Here is a 14,656-nt window from a genome sequence, read left to right as displayed (position 1 = left end):
AGTCTTTATTAAAAGTTAAACGTCTCGCTTTAACGACGTAATTTCTAAAGTCATGTTTTACTACTAAGTTTACGGCAGCATTGTGTGCCACCATACACAGTACATGACGCTGCGGGACGGGTTCTCACTTAGACTTTTATTTTGAAAGACGAGAGTTTGTCGCTGTCTTCACTTGCGCTTTAAACCATTCACACGTGGAGTTATGTCCAAAGCAAGTGAGTATATGTACATTTGAGTCTTTTTTCACTTATAGAGCATTTAAAAAAGTGCTGACATAATGGTCATTTTAATTAATTACTTTAACCATGTTACAGAGCAAAAACGAGCGAAACGGCTGGGGTTTAGCGGTAAAAAGGTGCGTAATCTAGCCTACATGCTAACTACAGTCAAATCAATGTTCCCTTTAGTTCTGTTGAAGTTAAGATGACATGCTTACTGTATGTCTACGTGTACCAGAACAAGAAATACTACCAGTCAAATGTTTGGACACTCCTACTCATTCACTGTTATTATTTACACATTTTAAATAATCAGCACTATGAAACATCACTATAATGGAATTGTGGGAATTATGTTGTTTATCATCAGTGGCATGGTTATCAGAAAGATAAACAAATCAAAACTATCTTATATTTGAGCTTCAACGTGACACTTTTTGCCTAGATTACAGCTCTGCACATTTTGGACCAACTTTATGAAGAATTTAAGATAATGAGAAACATAATTTCAGTGCCCCAGCTTTTGACTGGCAGTGTATGTTGACTGTCTTCTCTAAAGTCCAAGGATGGACAGCAGTCTCAAGGAGGGAAGAAAGATCCTGGCGTACCCAATATGCGCAGCTTCAAAGAACACAGTCAGAGACAAGCTGAACTCCGAAAACAGAGGGTGAGGAAGGGATCTGTACTACCTTTTCTAAATATGTTCCACATTTCCAGATCTGAGTAACATATAAGTTTACCTTTATTTATATATTGATGTATATCACAACAAATGTTAATGTGCAGTTTGTGTCAACTTTTTTCTAGTTGGAGGAGCAACAGGAGAGACAGAGGTTGTCAAGAGATAAAGAGATGATGAAAAGGAGAAGTCTGGACAGTTTCCAGAAAGACATCCAGTTACGACAAAGAGAGTTTGAACAGAGGGTTGGTGTCTATGACATTTTACTATTGAAGACAAAATTGTAGATCTGCACCTTTGTCTTAATAACTCTTTATTGTTAATGCAATGAATGCAGGAAAATCAAATGCAAAACCTGGAGAAGCATGCAAACTTTGAAACGGAGAACTCAAGAAAGGCATACTGCAGAGAATTTAAAAAGGTACTATTTCCTGTATTGGCATGTTGTGATAACCCATTATACTTCCCCTTAAAGATGAACCTCTATTGGCCATTTCTTAATGACAATTTACTTCTTTTGTCTCTTTTTATATTAGGTAATAGAGGCAGCAGATGTTATTTTAGAGGTTATGGATGCCAGAGATCCCTTAGGCTGCCGCTGTCCACAGGTTGAACAGGCTGTTGTCCAAAGTGGAACCAACAAAAAAATTGTACTCGTTCTAAATAAAATTGGTAAGAGAGAATTTTTGCATGTCCAACTGAAAACTTCATTCTGCAACAGACAAAAAACTGTTTTTTTTTTTTTTTTTTTACGACTTTGTCCACCTCAAGATTTGGTGTCTAAGGATATTGTGGAAAAATGGATCAAGTATCTTCGCAATGAGTTTCCTACTGTGGCTTTCAAATCCTCCACTCAGCAGCAGAACAAAAATTTGGTGAGAGCTACAATTCATAGTTTTCAATCACATGACCGGCGCAGAAACCAGGAGGGCAAAGCATCCATAGAACTGAAACACAGGCCTGTCAAAATTTCCATCTGTTTCAAGCCACGAATATTTAGATCACCTCTCAAACGAAAGAAACAAAAATGTGTGAACAAAATGCAAGTTTTGGCCACTTGTGATCCATAAACAACACCTGCTGCAGTGTTTCAATCACTAAAATCGCAACTTTACATTTTCCGTCGGTCTTAGCACACGATGTAACTATAGAAGAGTCAAGTTTTAAATAGGAAAAATATCGAAACTCTTTGGTCATTTTTTTGAGAGAGATGCTAATGGTCCTGTCCGATTCAATGATCTATGCTAAGCTATGCTAAAAGTGGTACCGGAGTTCGTCTGAATGGATTCGAAAACGGTAAGACTCAACTGTTTAACTATGGGGGAGTTGTAAAATGAGCCTATTTCCAAAAAAAGTGGAGTATCCCTTTAACAAGTAACTGCATGTTGTGTTTAAGGTCTTTGTTCATCTGCTTGCCCGTGCATAGTATGCATGATTATTAAGGTGTATATTGAATTTGGTATTTTAATATCACTGTACTTAGTACAATCCTGGTAAAAATGACTGGCAAGCATGGAGGAAAGTCTTGTTTTGCTCTCCAGGTGGGCGGTCCTGTAAAGGTTTGACATCATGTGCAAACTATGAATGGAGATGTATTTTATTATCAGACTCAGCAAATATAATTTTTTTTATTACTGTGACCTATTTATTATATAGTGTTACAGTAACTTTTTTTCTGTTGTCTGACTTCCACAGAAACGCAGTCGTGTGCCTGTGACCCAGGCTACTCAAGAGCTGCTCGAAAGCAGTGCGTGTGTCGGGGCGGATTGTTTAATGAAACTATTAGGAAACTACTGCCGGAACCAAGATATAAAAACGGCCATAACTGTAGGAGTGGTTGGTAAGATGTTTTCTGCAATATGATATGTACAAAAAAAAATTCTGTCGTAAATGTCTATAAAAGTCTATAAAAGTTACCGAAATGTTTCAGGTTTTCCGAATGTGGGGAAAAGCAGTTTAATTAACAGCTTGAAGCGTGCTCGTGCATGTAATGTTGGAGCTACACCTGGAGTTACCAAGTATGCTAATAAGTTTTTTTTTTGTGTAAATATAAAGTAAATTTTTCTAGCATTCTAAGCTGCCTTTCCCTCGAATCAATGTGTTTTTCAGGTGTTTACAGGAGGTCCATCTAGACAAACATATCAAACTTTTAGATTGCCCTGGTATTGTAATGGCAACCTCAACCAGTGATGCTGCCATGATCCTTCGGAACTGTGTGAAGATTGAGCAGCTGGTGGACCCAATTCCACCTGTTGAAGCCATATTGAGGCGCTGCAATAAAATACAGGTTTGCAACTTATATTTCAAGAACTTCAGTTTAATTGAATATGGAATCACAGTGTTACATATGATTGAGAGCCAGTTGGTTTTTAATCTTTCTTGTGTAGATTATGGATCATTATGGAATTCCAGACTTCCAGACAGTACATGAGTTCCTGGCCTTACTTGCCCGTCGTCAAGGCAAGCTGAGGAAAGGAGGGCTTCCTGACTCCGACAAAGCTGCCAAGAGTGTTCTTATGGATTGGACAGGGTGAGGTTATAGTCCCGGTGAATTTAACGTCAGTTACGTGTTGACCTTTTAAAAATCGTTTACCCAAAAATAAAAATTCTGTCATTTACTCACCTTGTTCACCTGTCTTCTGTGGTAGAAAAAATAAATAATATTTTGAAGAATGTTTAAATTGTTTGCACATACAATGAAAGTGAATGGGGTCCAAAATTGGCTTTCATTTTATGGTAAAAAAAACCCACAGACATTTTTCAAAATATCTTCTTTTGTGTTTCACAGAAGAAAGTCCCTTTAAGGTTCAACTTAATGTAAATAAGAAAATGTGATATCAAGTTACTTGTTGGTCAAAAACAGTCATCTGTAGTGTAAAGTACATTTAGAAGTCTTTCTCTGTCTTGTACAGGGGTCGTATCAGCTACTTCACACATCCTCCTGAGACTCACACGCTGCCCACGCATGTCAGTGCTGAGATTGTAGCTGAGATGGGCAAAGCATTTGACTGGGATGAACTGGAGAAGGGAAATCTGGAGGCAATGGCTGGTAACTCTGGCTATACTATTAATGAAATAGACATAACATATTTTATATAAGTTTTATAACCACACATTACACATTTGCCATTATTATTATTATTTTATTATTATTTTTTTACAATTTAGAGTGTGGCACATCTGATGCACAGATGGGGTTCTGTATGGCTACATCTGGATTGACAGAAGGCGGTCAAGGAGAAGATATAACAGAACTGCAAATGGACAAACCATCAGAGGACCCTGAACTTCAAGACACGGTTGAATCAATGGATGCAGATGAGGACCCAGAGGTACATCCATTACATGGTTCAGTTCCTAATTCAAGATAATTTTACATACACATATATTCATCATTCAGGTTGGTTTGGTGGCGATTTGTTATGGTGTGTTTTAAGACTCGGATCTCATTTTTGACTTTCAATTATAATTCTTCTATTAAGTTTGGACCGATGACCGTTGAGCTCAAGGTTCCCAAGACAAAAAGTAGTGGTGCAATTGAAGCTGTAGGCCCAAAGCCAGTGGACCTAAAAGACATTCTGGATGTGGACCCACTCCTGCAAGGTCAGGCCCTCTTGGCTGCCAACAAAAAAAGAAAGAAGCAGCAAAAGAGAGCTGGTAAGACCCTCTTTGTTTGGAATAAATTCATCCACGAGTGATCCCTGTGCATACATGTATTACAAGCTGAGCACACTGCTTTAAAACTATGTATTATAACATCACTTCTCTTTTTTTCTTCTTTCGTAGATAAACTCGGCACCAAACTTTCAGATTCTCTTACCTCAGCTTTAAATTTCTCCTTCTCTGACAGCTGATGCGATGAGCATTAAACCAAGATGCTCTGGGAGTTCATTCTACTTTCTCCTTAGAAATACTAATATATTTGTATATTTAAATGATCTACAATTTAAAATATGCAAATAAATCATCTTTTCTCTGACTGAGAAGAATAACTCTACTAGACTTCTATGACTATTATTGACCTCCTTTCTACCCATAAATCAGAAAATCAAAATGTTTTAGTTACTGTGACAACTTTCTCAAAGTCCTGGTACCAGTTTATTCACTTTTATAAGTAATAGTCAAACCAGATTGTGAAGGAAGAGCAGGCTATACTTTAAAGCATGGCTACTTGCTTTAACAAAATTATACATAAATGCATAAAATAAAAACATGAATACATGCATAAATATTTTGCATACATAACTTTATTACTATTTTCCACAGTTTAGAATAATATTGTAAAAGAGAATAGGTGTTTCAACTTTTGTCTGGTGCTGTAAAAATTGTTATAAAAATTCTTTAAGCTTTTAAAACTTAGATGTACACGTGTACATAGCCGTGTTCTTGTGGGGGGAAATTTTTATTTATTAATTATATAATATTATAATAGTTATTATTAATATGTTGAATGATCTTTTTTTTTTAAGTCATTTTTATTAGTTTTGTCTATATATTGTTAATTTTTTTTAAAATTTTAGTTTTAGTAATTTTAGTAGTTCATCTTAAAATACTTTAAAAAAAAATCTAATTTTCTAATTAAATTAAGTTTTACATGACATATTTTAATTGTATTTTATTTCATCTTTATTTTAATTAACTTCAACTATTATTAATAGATTTAGGTTTTAGTAAACAATAAGATAGTTGAGTGTGATGGATGGGGAGAGATGAGGCTCAGTCTGTCCAAAACAAGGAAATCCTCATGCGAGTAATGGCGATACTTCCAGCAAACTCGCTGTACTTCTGCTAACACCAGCCTGGTAACTCAACTAACTTTATTTCCACCCCTTGACGATCTGACACGTATGTATAAGCCTTGTTATTAATCTCACAGTAATTATGAGTGAATGGAAATTGAAGAAATTAAATCAAGGCAACGTGCCAATTTGACGTTGGATGACATGTCAACTAGCTAGCTAGTTAGCCTAGCGCTAACAGCTGGATGGTGCTAAAAACAACCATTCCGGGTTTGTTAATTGCGCTTTAGGAATTGTCATATGCAGTTACAGTTGCTTACTGTTGTAAATAACTAATACACAAGTTAATTTGGTTAATGTTAACGAACTTGCTCAACTTCGGCTAATCCCGACCTATAGCAAACTATTACATAACTCACACCAGAGCTAACTGCACTATCATAATTTAAAAAGTGTTTTTGTCCATTTATAGCTAAAGGAATACGTTCAGATTAGTGTTTGTGTCTGATATTTTGTTGATATTTAGAGGGACAATCTTAAAGGCAAATCCCCCCCTAAAAACTTTTATTTTGGTTAGCTGTCATCTGGTAAATTCTGTACTTCCCCATGATAGAGCTGCAGATTTAAATCCTATGAGATATTACGGATTCATCTTAATTGTTAAGCAGTAGTGTTTGGTCAGACATGTTTTCTTGTAAATTAAAAAAATATTTCACTTGTCTCTGTCATTTCATATTGTTGCGTATGTTTTATATGAGTTAAATGGTTAGTGTTATAGCCTTTAACAATACTGTATTTATAATATTATGAATATTTATAATATAAATGAACTTCTTTCTGCTTAAAAAGTCTGAGAGTTTAATGTATTTGCTGATTGTGCTTTGGTAGAGTATTATATTTCTCTTTAAATGCAACTATGTGAGTGATGACTCAGATGAGTAAAATTTCCCTGTTCCTCAAGTCTTCATTGTCCAAAAAAGAGAAGTGATCATCCCTGTTATTTCCTTTTATACTGCTGATCCTGTAGCATCATTACCAACTTTATCTTGATGCTTTCACCATTGCAGCTTGTTAATTCTTCTCATACTTGACCCGTGGAATCAGCGTAGCCATGTCATCCCGAGTGTTGCTACGGCAACAGCTGATGCGGGAGCAGGCGCAGGAGCAGGAAAGGAGGGAGGTGCAGCAGCAGGCGTCTGTCGCTCAGCTTCGCCCTACAGATTCCACTCCCGCCATCTCTGTCACGGTGCCACCCATGGGTGCCCGCCCTCCTCCAGCTCAAGTACCGGTGGAGGTTCTGAAGGTGGGTCGGACCTTCTTATGAGCCTTAAAGAAGTCTCTCTCGGTCGAAAAAACGTTCTACTACTGTGCACTAGAGTAGCATCCTAACTGATGTCTACATGTCTAGTAACCGTGACATAATTAGCTGAAAGTTTGAAGCTTGACCAAAATAAATAAATAAATAGTTAGAAAATGAAAATAAACATTGCAAAAGAAACTCTTTGGTATAAAAAATGTGGAATAAATGCTTAAATTTAAGAGTGTAAAAGTTACTTAAAGCCACACCGCGGAACTTTTGCGGGCGCTAGGGGCGCTAGACCTGTAACTTTCACGTCTAGCGCCCCTAGAGGCCACAAGCGCCGCAGCACTGTCGCAAAAGTCTGCTCCATGAGTATATCAGAGCCTAAGGTCACGTGATGGCCGTAAAGCGATACGTTCTCCAGGTCACATGACCTGGCCAACGACGGTCCGTCTTCTCCAAACTTACATAGGCGGTATTTCAAGAGGGCAGCCCCGCTCGGAGCATTAATGGTGTCAAACGCTGTATATTGGCCTGAGGAATCATTTAAAATAACTCGTATGCGTCAACTCTTTAGGTCACAAAGTCCGCGGTGTGGCTTTAAATACTCAACCTAAATGTAATTATTTTTAAATACCACATGATCATTTTTAAATATTACAGACATTTTCAAAAATAAGGCATTCTGCAGTCCACTAAAATTTTGTTTTGATGTCACATGCATAAAATGTAGAGTCAACATAAGTAAGTGTGAGTTCCCTTTTTTTATATAAAGTGACAAAATTTCTCTCCTCATGACTAATACACGGAGTGAAACGTATTGTAGAGAATGAAATGTCACTGATGTCTTTACATGACCATTGACCCAGTGTTTTGACTTTTGTTTTGCTGTAGGTGCAAACTCATCTTGAGAACCCAACTAAATACCACATCCAGCAGGCTCAGAGGCAGCAAGTGAAGCAGTACTTGTCCACCACGCTAGGCAATAAAGTTGCCACACAAACTCTTGGTGTATCCCCCGTCCCGCAGTCAAACTCTGCTCCGGAGATGGGCCCTTCTGCAAGCAGTGCTCCCAATAGCCCAATGGCACATCTTAACCTGGGCTCCAACAAAGAAGAGGTAAAGCACATCTAAATATACACTGATATATTTATTTATATCTAAACAGTAGCGGCTCCTGACCGTAAATTTAGGTAGGGCAGATTCTGGGTCTAAACGCCAATTTATGATAAACATTTTGTAAGCTTTATATTGTAATCTCTGAACACATGCAGTGGTTGTTTTGGCACCATCCAGCTGTTAGCGCTAGGCTAACTAGCTAGCTAGTTGACATGTCATCCAACGTCAAATTGGCACGTTGCCTGGATTTAATTTCTTCAACTTCCATTCACTCATAATTACTGTGAGATTAACAAGGTTTATACATACGTGTCAGATCGTCAAGGGGTGGAAATAAAGTTGCTGGAAGTATCGCCATTACTCGCATGAGGATTTCCTTGTTTTGGATCACACTCAACCATCTTATTGTTTGTAATTGTTAACTAAAACTAAATCTATTAATAATAGTTGTCGTAAATTATGCATAATTACAACTAGCCCTAATCCTAACCCTAATTCCATCGTAAGTACGTTGTTATTAACATTACTCAGTACTTGTGCATATAATTATACTGTAACAAGGACACCTTCAAATAAAGTGTTTCCCAATTATGTTTTTACTGTGTGCCACTCTTTTGACACGTGAACATGTTTACCTTTCTCTGTTCAACTTGCCCTCTCTCTAGTTTTGTGTCGCATTTAACTGCAAAATACCACACCAGCAGCTTAATTATATCTGCACCCCTCTTTCACTCCATACAGCACTTCTGCTTTAGATCGCCCACAAAACACAACCTTGTAAGAATACAGTTCATTGGTTCCCTAAATACATACATGTTTATAACTCACTTTTTCTAAAGCGATTAGATATGCAATAAGACAGTACTCATTCTAAACCTTGACTGCATCCCCTCAGATGGATGATGTAATCGACGACATCATCAGCCTTGAGTCCAGCTTCAATGATGACATCATGTCACTGATAGATTCTGGCCTACAACTCCCGAACACGGTAAGCTGAGCGATGATCTTCATTATTGATGAACACATCCATAACATTACGGCAATGTTCTGAATAAAAGGCTCTTTGAACCCCATTTATATTTGTGGTAAACCGCCACAAGCCATTCTGAAAGCTACGGAGAGATCATTTCCTGAACGCAAATGTCGCCACCCCTTTTAAGAGTGAATGCTAACCACTGCACTTATGAGGGAGGCGATAAATGGGGATGCACCTCGGCAATCGACATAAACATTCACTGCTGACACTTAACTAACACCTGCCAGGCAGGAATTAACAGGGAGGGTACAAAAAGGACTGTGAACGGACTGTACAGAGCATGGCACAAGATAGAAAGAACTCTAGAAACGACTGGAGAAGGATTTTCCTTTATTTATTTTCTGGAGGGAAGAGAAAAAAGTGAGTTGACGTAAAATGAGGATTTTAGTTTTACTGCAGGAGCATGAAAGAAAAAGAAAGGTAAAATCTTATTCTTGAATTACTAGCCATTTCTTAGTCTTTATTCTTAAAGAAATCTGTTTTGATTCTGCTGTTTTAAAATGAAAATAATTTTAGTATAATTTATTAATATATATTTCATTATAATATCAGAAGAAAATTGCATAATAAAATAAAATAATTTGAATTAATGTTGATTATGATGATTCATTTGTCTGCAAATTGTTGTTTTTTCCTCAATGTGTGAATAATATGAATAGTTCAGTAATTCAATTTGGATGTAATAATGTATTCACGTCCAGAATAATGGCACTACATTTACTTTGAATAATAAAATGGCAAGATTTGTAGCACATCAATGTTCCTTGCAAAGTTTATTTAAATTCATGTTCTTAAACAATAGTATACTTGATGGGAAAGCAAATTTTGATTTTAATCAATGTGTTTTAGGCTGACCAAAATATGTTTCCTGGTACAGCTCAGTGTTTTGAAGGGTTTTGATTTGATTTCTCTTCTCCGTTGTTGTCTTAGCTGCCAGGTAACCTTCTGGATGTCTATAGCAGTCCTGGCATGGCAACCCCCAACATCACCGTCAGCAATTCCTGTCCAGCAGATCTGCCCAACATCAAAAGGGAATTTTCTGGTAATGTTTTACTCAACAGCCTTCTGTGTTCCATTGGTTTCAACTGTTTGTTGTGTTATGAATCTACAGTATTGTGTAGTAGTCATAATGGCTGTTTATTGTCAGACACAGATGCCAGAGCTTTCATGAAGGAGAGGCAGAAGAAAGATAATCACAATCTCAGTGAGTTCAAAAGACACATGCTCCAGTTGTGTATTGTTTGTTTACCGTATCATTACATGACTCAGCACAAATCTGTGTATTGCCTTGTGTAGTTGAAAGGCGGAGAAGATTCAACATAAATGACAGAATAAAGGAATTAGGGGCTATGATACCAAAATCCAGTGATCCGTAAGTTTCTTTCCTTGAAACCTTAAGCTTTGTGGCACCTTTTTTAAAGAAAGCACACACATTTTTGTATTTTTTATTTTTTTTATGATCTTAAAAACCTTTTGATCTAAAGCAGGGATAGGCAACTCCGGTCCTGGAGGACCACTGTCCTGCAGAGTTTAGCTCCAACCCTAATTAAACACACCTGAACAAGGCAATCAGTGTTTTCAGGATTACTAGATGGATACAGGCAGGTGAGTTTTTATCAGGGCTGAAGCTAAACTCTGCAGGACAGTGGCCCTCCAGGACCGGAGTTGCCTATCCCTGATCTAAAGGCTTATGCTTGAAATTAGTTTTGAAGACAATTATAAATGCCAAAACTAAAAGAAAATGTAGTTCTCTTAAATTGTTATTAGTTGAGCCACTGCAATGTATATTATGGCACATCATAGTGATGTTATAAACTATTGTATAAGTTTGGGTCAGTCTTTATTTTCCTGAAAGAAATTAATACTTTTATTGAACAAAGTGACAGTAAAGACATAATGTTATATTAAATACATAATGTTATAATGTTACAATGTATTTCTATTCCAAATATAAACTGTTCATATGAACTTAATATTCATCAAAGAATCTTGAAAAAATTTGTCCAGAAATGATAAGCATCATAGCTTTTCAACATTAATAATATTAAGAAATGTTTCTTGTGCACCAAATCAGCATATAAAGTAATGGCTGCTGAAGATTAAGCTTTGCCATCACAGAAAAAAAGTTACATTTTATAATATATTCAAATAGAAAACAGTAATTGTAATTTCAGGATATTACTGTTTTTACTGTATGCTTGATCGAATAATTGCAGTCTTGGTGAGCATAATACATTTCCTAAGAAAAAAATCTTACTGACTCAAAACTTTGGAACGTGTGTGTGTGTGTATGCATAATATTTATCTCCTGTCTGGTTGAAATGGCAGGGAGATGCGTTGGAACAAGGGAACCATTTTAAAGGCTTCTGTTGATTATATAAGAAAACTGCAGAAAGAGCAACAGAGGGCCAAAGAGATTGAGATGAGGCAAAAGAAAATGGAACAATCCAACCAGGCCCTGCTGCTCCGCATACAGGTATGTGAAACGTTTCCTGTCTGTACCAAAAAAACATTCCCATTTAACACTTAACTTGTTCCACTTCTTTATTATGTTAAAACCTGTGAAAAGATAGACTCTAACACCGCCCTTCTGTTTGTTGCACGCAGGAATTAGAGATGCAAGCTCGTCACCATGGCCTCAGCACAGCTGTGTCACAAGGCCTGAGCGCAGATGCTTCCTTCCTTCAGCAACATCTACTACAGGCGAACCAGTCCATGCAGCCTGGCGTCGGGGAAGGCCAATCTCAGAGCCACCTCAGCATGGATGCTGCATTGGCACAGACTTCCCCCTCTCCCTTCCTCAACATACCTCCCTCCGGCTCCCCGGCTGCTGCGGCAGTAAGCGGCCCTCTCGATCTGGATACCTTTAGCTTTGCAGATCTGGACGACCCTACGGCCTCTGATCTCTACTCTGACGTGGGTCTCAGTGACATTCTGATGGATGACAGCTGCACGATGCCCACTGTCAGGTCTTCAGATGTGCTCTTTTCCCCTGGAGCCTCCAAGACAAGCAGCCACGATAGTAGTGTAAACATGGAGGATGACTTGTGACAGAACTGACCACTCTATGTATGTTTCTGTGCTTTTCCTCATTTGGGACGACGTGGAATGTTTTTAAAGGGACAGTGAGTTCTAAAAAATTCTGTCATTTAGTCCAAGCCTGTATGACTTTCTTTCTTCTGTAGAACATAAAGAAGATATTTTGCTAAATGTCTCAGTTAGAGCTGCACGATTAGTAATGGATCAAGTGGTCTTTATGAATCATTCATTCAAATGAATTAAACATTTTTATAAAGACCGCAGCAATTAACATTTTATCAGAAGTTATTTTGTTTAGTTGTCTGTTTAGAATCGTGGGGCAATCATGATCTTTATTTTAAACAAACAAAATTGTGATTCTCAATTTATCCAGAATCATGCAGCTCTAGTCTGTTGTGTTGAAGTCGATGGTCACCAAAGCAGTTTGGTTACCAACTTTCTTCAAAATATCTTCTTTTGTGTTCTGCAGAAATTTTGATGGATTTTTCATTGTTTGGTGGACTATCCCTTTAAAGAACACTCCGTGTTGTTGTTCTCTTTGATTCAAGGCAGTTCATTTAAAAATGTAACTGTAGTATTACAGCGTTTCATTGGCAGTCAGTGATTGCAACACTCCCAAATGTTTATACCAAGTCTGAAACGCACCCAAACCGTTTAGCCTTTTTGTAGCTAAAATGTAGGACGTTTTAGCCTTTCTAAGCCTTCCTTTAGCCTTCAGCTGCCATAAGGGTAAATCATGTGACATTTATTAATGTGATAGATGTGTTATTAGACTCTGCATTCAGAGCATGCAAGTGCACATATATATGTTTTTGGAGTGTAGTAGTCACTTTATAGTCACTTACCATACCAAAGGGATGTTTCGGAGTTGTGTTTAATTGCAAGAACTCATTATTTATATTGTTGATGAAAATGTTCAAGCAATATTTACTGCTTATATCAGAAAAGTCTATTTTTTAACACGTTGCTGGCTTTACTTTCAGCTAAGTACTTGCATATTTACTACTAACTGGTTTGAAATTTCTACTTTTTATTTGTTTGTTTACAACACTTCCTTTTGAGCTTAGTTAATTTGACCTTTTTCAATGTTACATTGCTAAACAAATTTGTGACGGTGCTGGTGTTCATACATGTTTTTTCTTTGGTGACACTTTAGAAAAAGGTAAAATTCATTTGGTAACACTTTACAATAAGGTTCAGTTTGTTAACATTAGTTGGTTCATTAGTTAACATGAACTTGCAATTAATAAAGCATTTATTAATCTTAGTTCATGTTAATTTCAACATTTACCGATATGTTATTAAAGTCAAAAGTGGTATCTGTTAATATTATTTGATGGATCTGAGCTGACATAAACTATAAATTACCAGTTATATTTTTTTAACTAACGTTCAAAGATGAATAAATGCTGTAATAAATATATTGCTTATTGTAGTTAATGCATTAGCCTATAACTAATGGAACCTTATTGTAAAGTATTACTTCCTAAAAATATATATATATATTTTCAAAAAATTATTTGCCATTAATACGTCAGGTATCATAAAAAACAGTATCAAACAAATTCTAGTTATACTAGAAGTTAATTTCTACCAATTCTAATACATTTTAAAATAATATATTTAAAGATTTTATGCTGAATAAATTATGAACAAACTTGATTTTTCAATGTACAGTAGTATATTTATAAATTAACATTTAACCTCAATTAATTGATGTTGTAAAAAGTGTTCATTGTTACTTCTTGATACCTGACGCATTAAGTTAATGAATTATGCGCAAAGTGTTACAGATTTTTGGAATGTATATAAGGAAACAAGCCACATAAACATCATGCACAAATAGCTTTTCAGGTGTAAAACTTCACAAGCTACCTCTGCCTAAAGTGCTTCTTTAAGCAATAGATCTAAATCAGCATTTTGTTAGATGCAGCTAAACATACACCTACCTGCGAATGTAAATGTTCTGTAGATGTGCTCAGAAACATGACATTGAGCGTATTGCCGGTCAAAGCCAAATTAAGTTTCTTCTCTGATCAGACTGTGCCTTTAGCTTCAAGGAACAAAAGTCATTTGTTTGATTTGTAAATATAGAGAAATTAATACAGATGAGTCTTTACATTTTTAGAAGTTGTTCTCTGTGAGTTCTGCAGCAATTCAAATGAATGTATGATATAAAACTATATGATTTAAAGCTAAAAGCATAGACTTGTAAAATATATTTCAAAACTTGAATGTTTGAAATGATTTATGTGAAGTCACAAAGCAATAAAAATGTGATGACAGTACAGTCCTTAGAAATAAGCATTGGTGTGTGTCTAAAGACATATTTCTACTCATTAAAACCGAATTGCCAGTTGTATTTCAGCTTCCCTGTTTATTGCCGTCTTTACTTTCATTACATCTGTACTCAGTTAAAGGAAGGTGTTGTTCTTTTTTATATTATAAACAGATTTTTTCAAGCGCATAATTTATAATTGAGAAAAAACATTTATTTAAATTTTAATGTGTTGGTGCATTTAA

General features: G+C 36.3%; 1 protein-coding gene across 1 annotated transcript; it reads left to right on the top strand.

Annotated features, from left to right (window-relative positions):
- The first annotated feature begins 155 nt into the window (after window positions 1–155).
- Window positions 156–14,493, top strand: gnl3l (G protein nucleolar 3 like). The gene is given in 23 exon segments (XM_084100503.1): window positions 156–215; window positions 315–355; window positions 778–885; window positions 1,026–1,142; window positions 1,235–1,318; window positions 1,434–1,569; window positions 1,669–1,772; window positions 2,593–2,737; window positions 2,828–2,915; window positions 3,007–3,282; window positions 3,284–3,427; window positions 3,810–3,946; window positions 4,066–4,229; window positions 4,380–4,554; window positions 6,704–6,708; window positions 6,712–6,939; window positions 7,831–8,055; window positions 8,951–9,046; window positions 10,025–10,136; window positions 10,242–10,298; window positions 10,391–10,466; window positions 11,423–11,570; window positions 11,702–14,493. Coding segments are annotated over 23 exon segments (3,123 nt in total). The 5' UTR covers window positions 156–202; the 3' UTR covers window positions 12,146–14,493.
- Window positions 14,494–14,656: the final 163 nt, after the last annotated feature.

Source organism: Abramis brama (assembly GCF_963993115.1).
Source record: "Abramis brama genome assembly, chromosome: 23".
Taxonomy (NCBI): Eukaryota; Metazoa; Chordata; class Actinopteri; order Cypriniformes; family Leuciscidae; genus Abramis; species Abramis brama.
The sequence above is the reverse complement of the archived record's forward strand: the minus strand, read 5'-3'. Positions and strand labels throughout refer to the sequence as shown.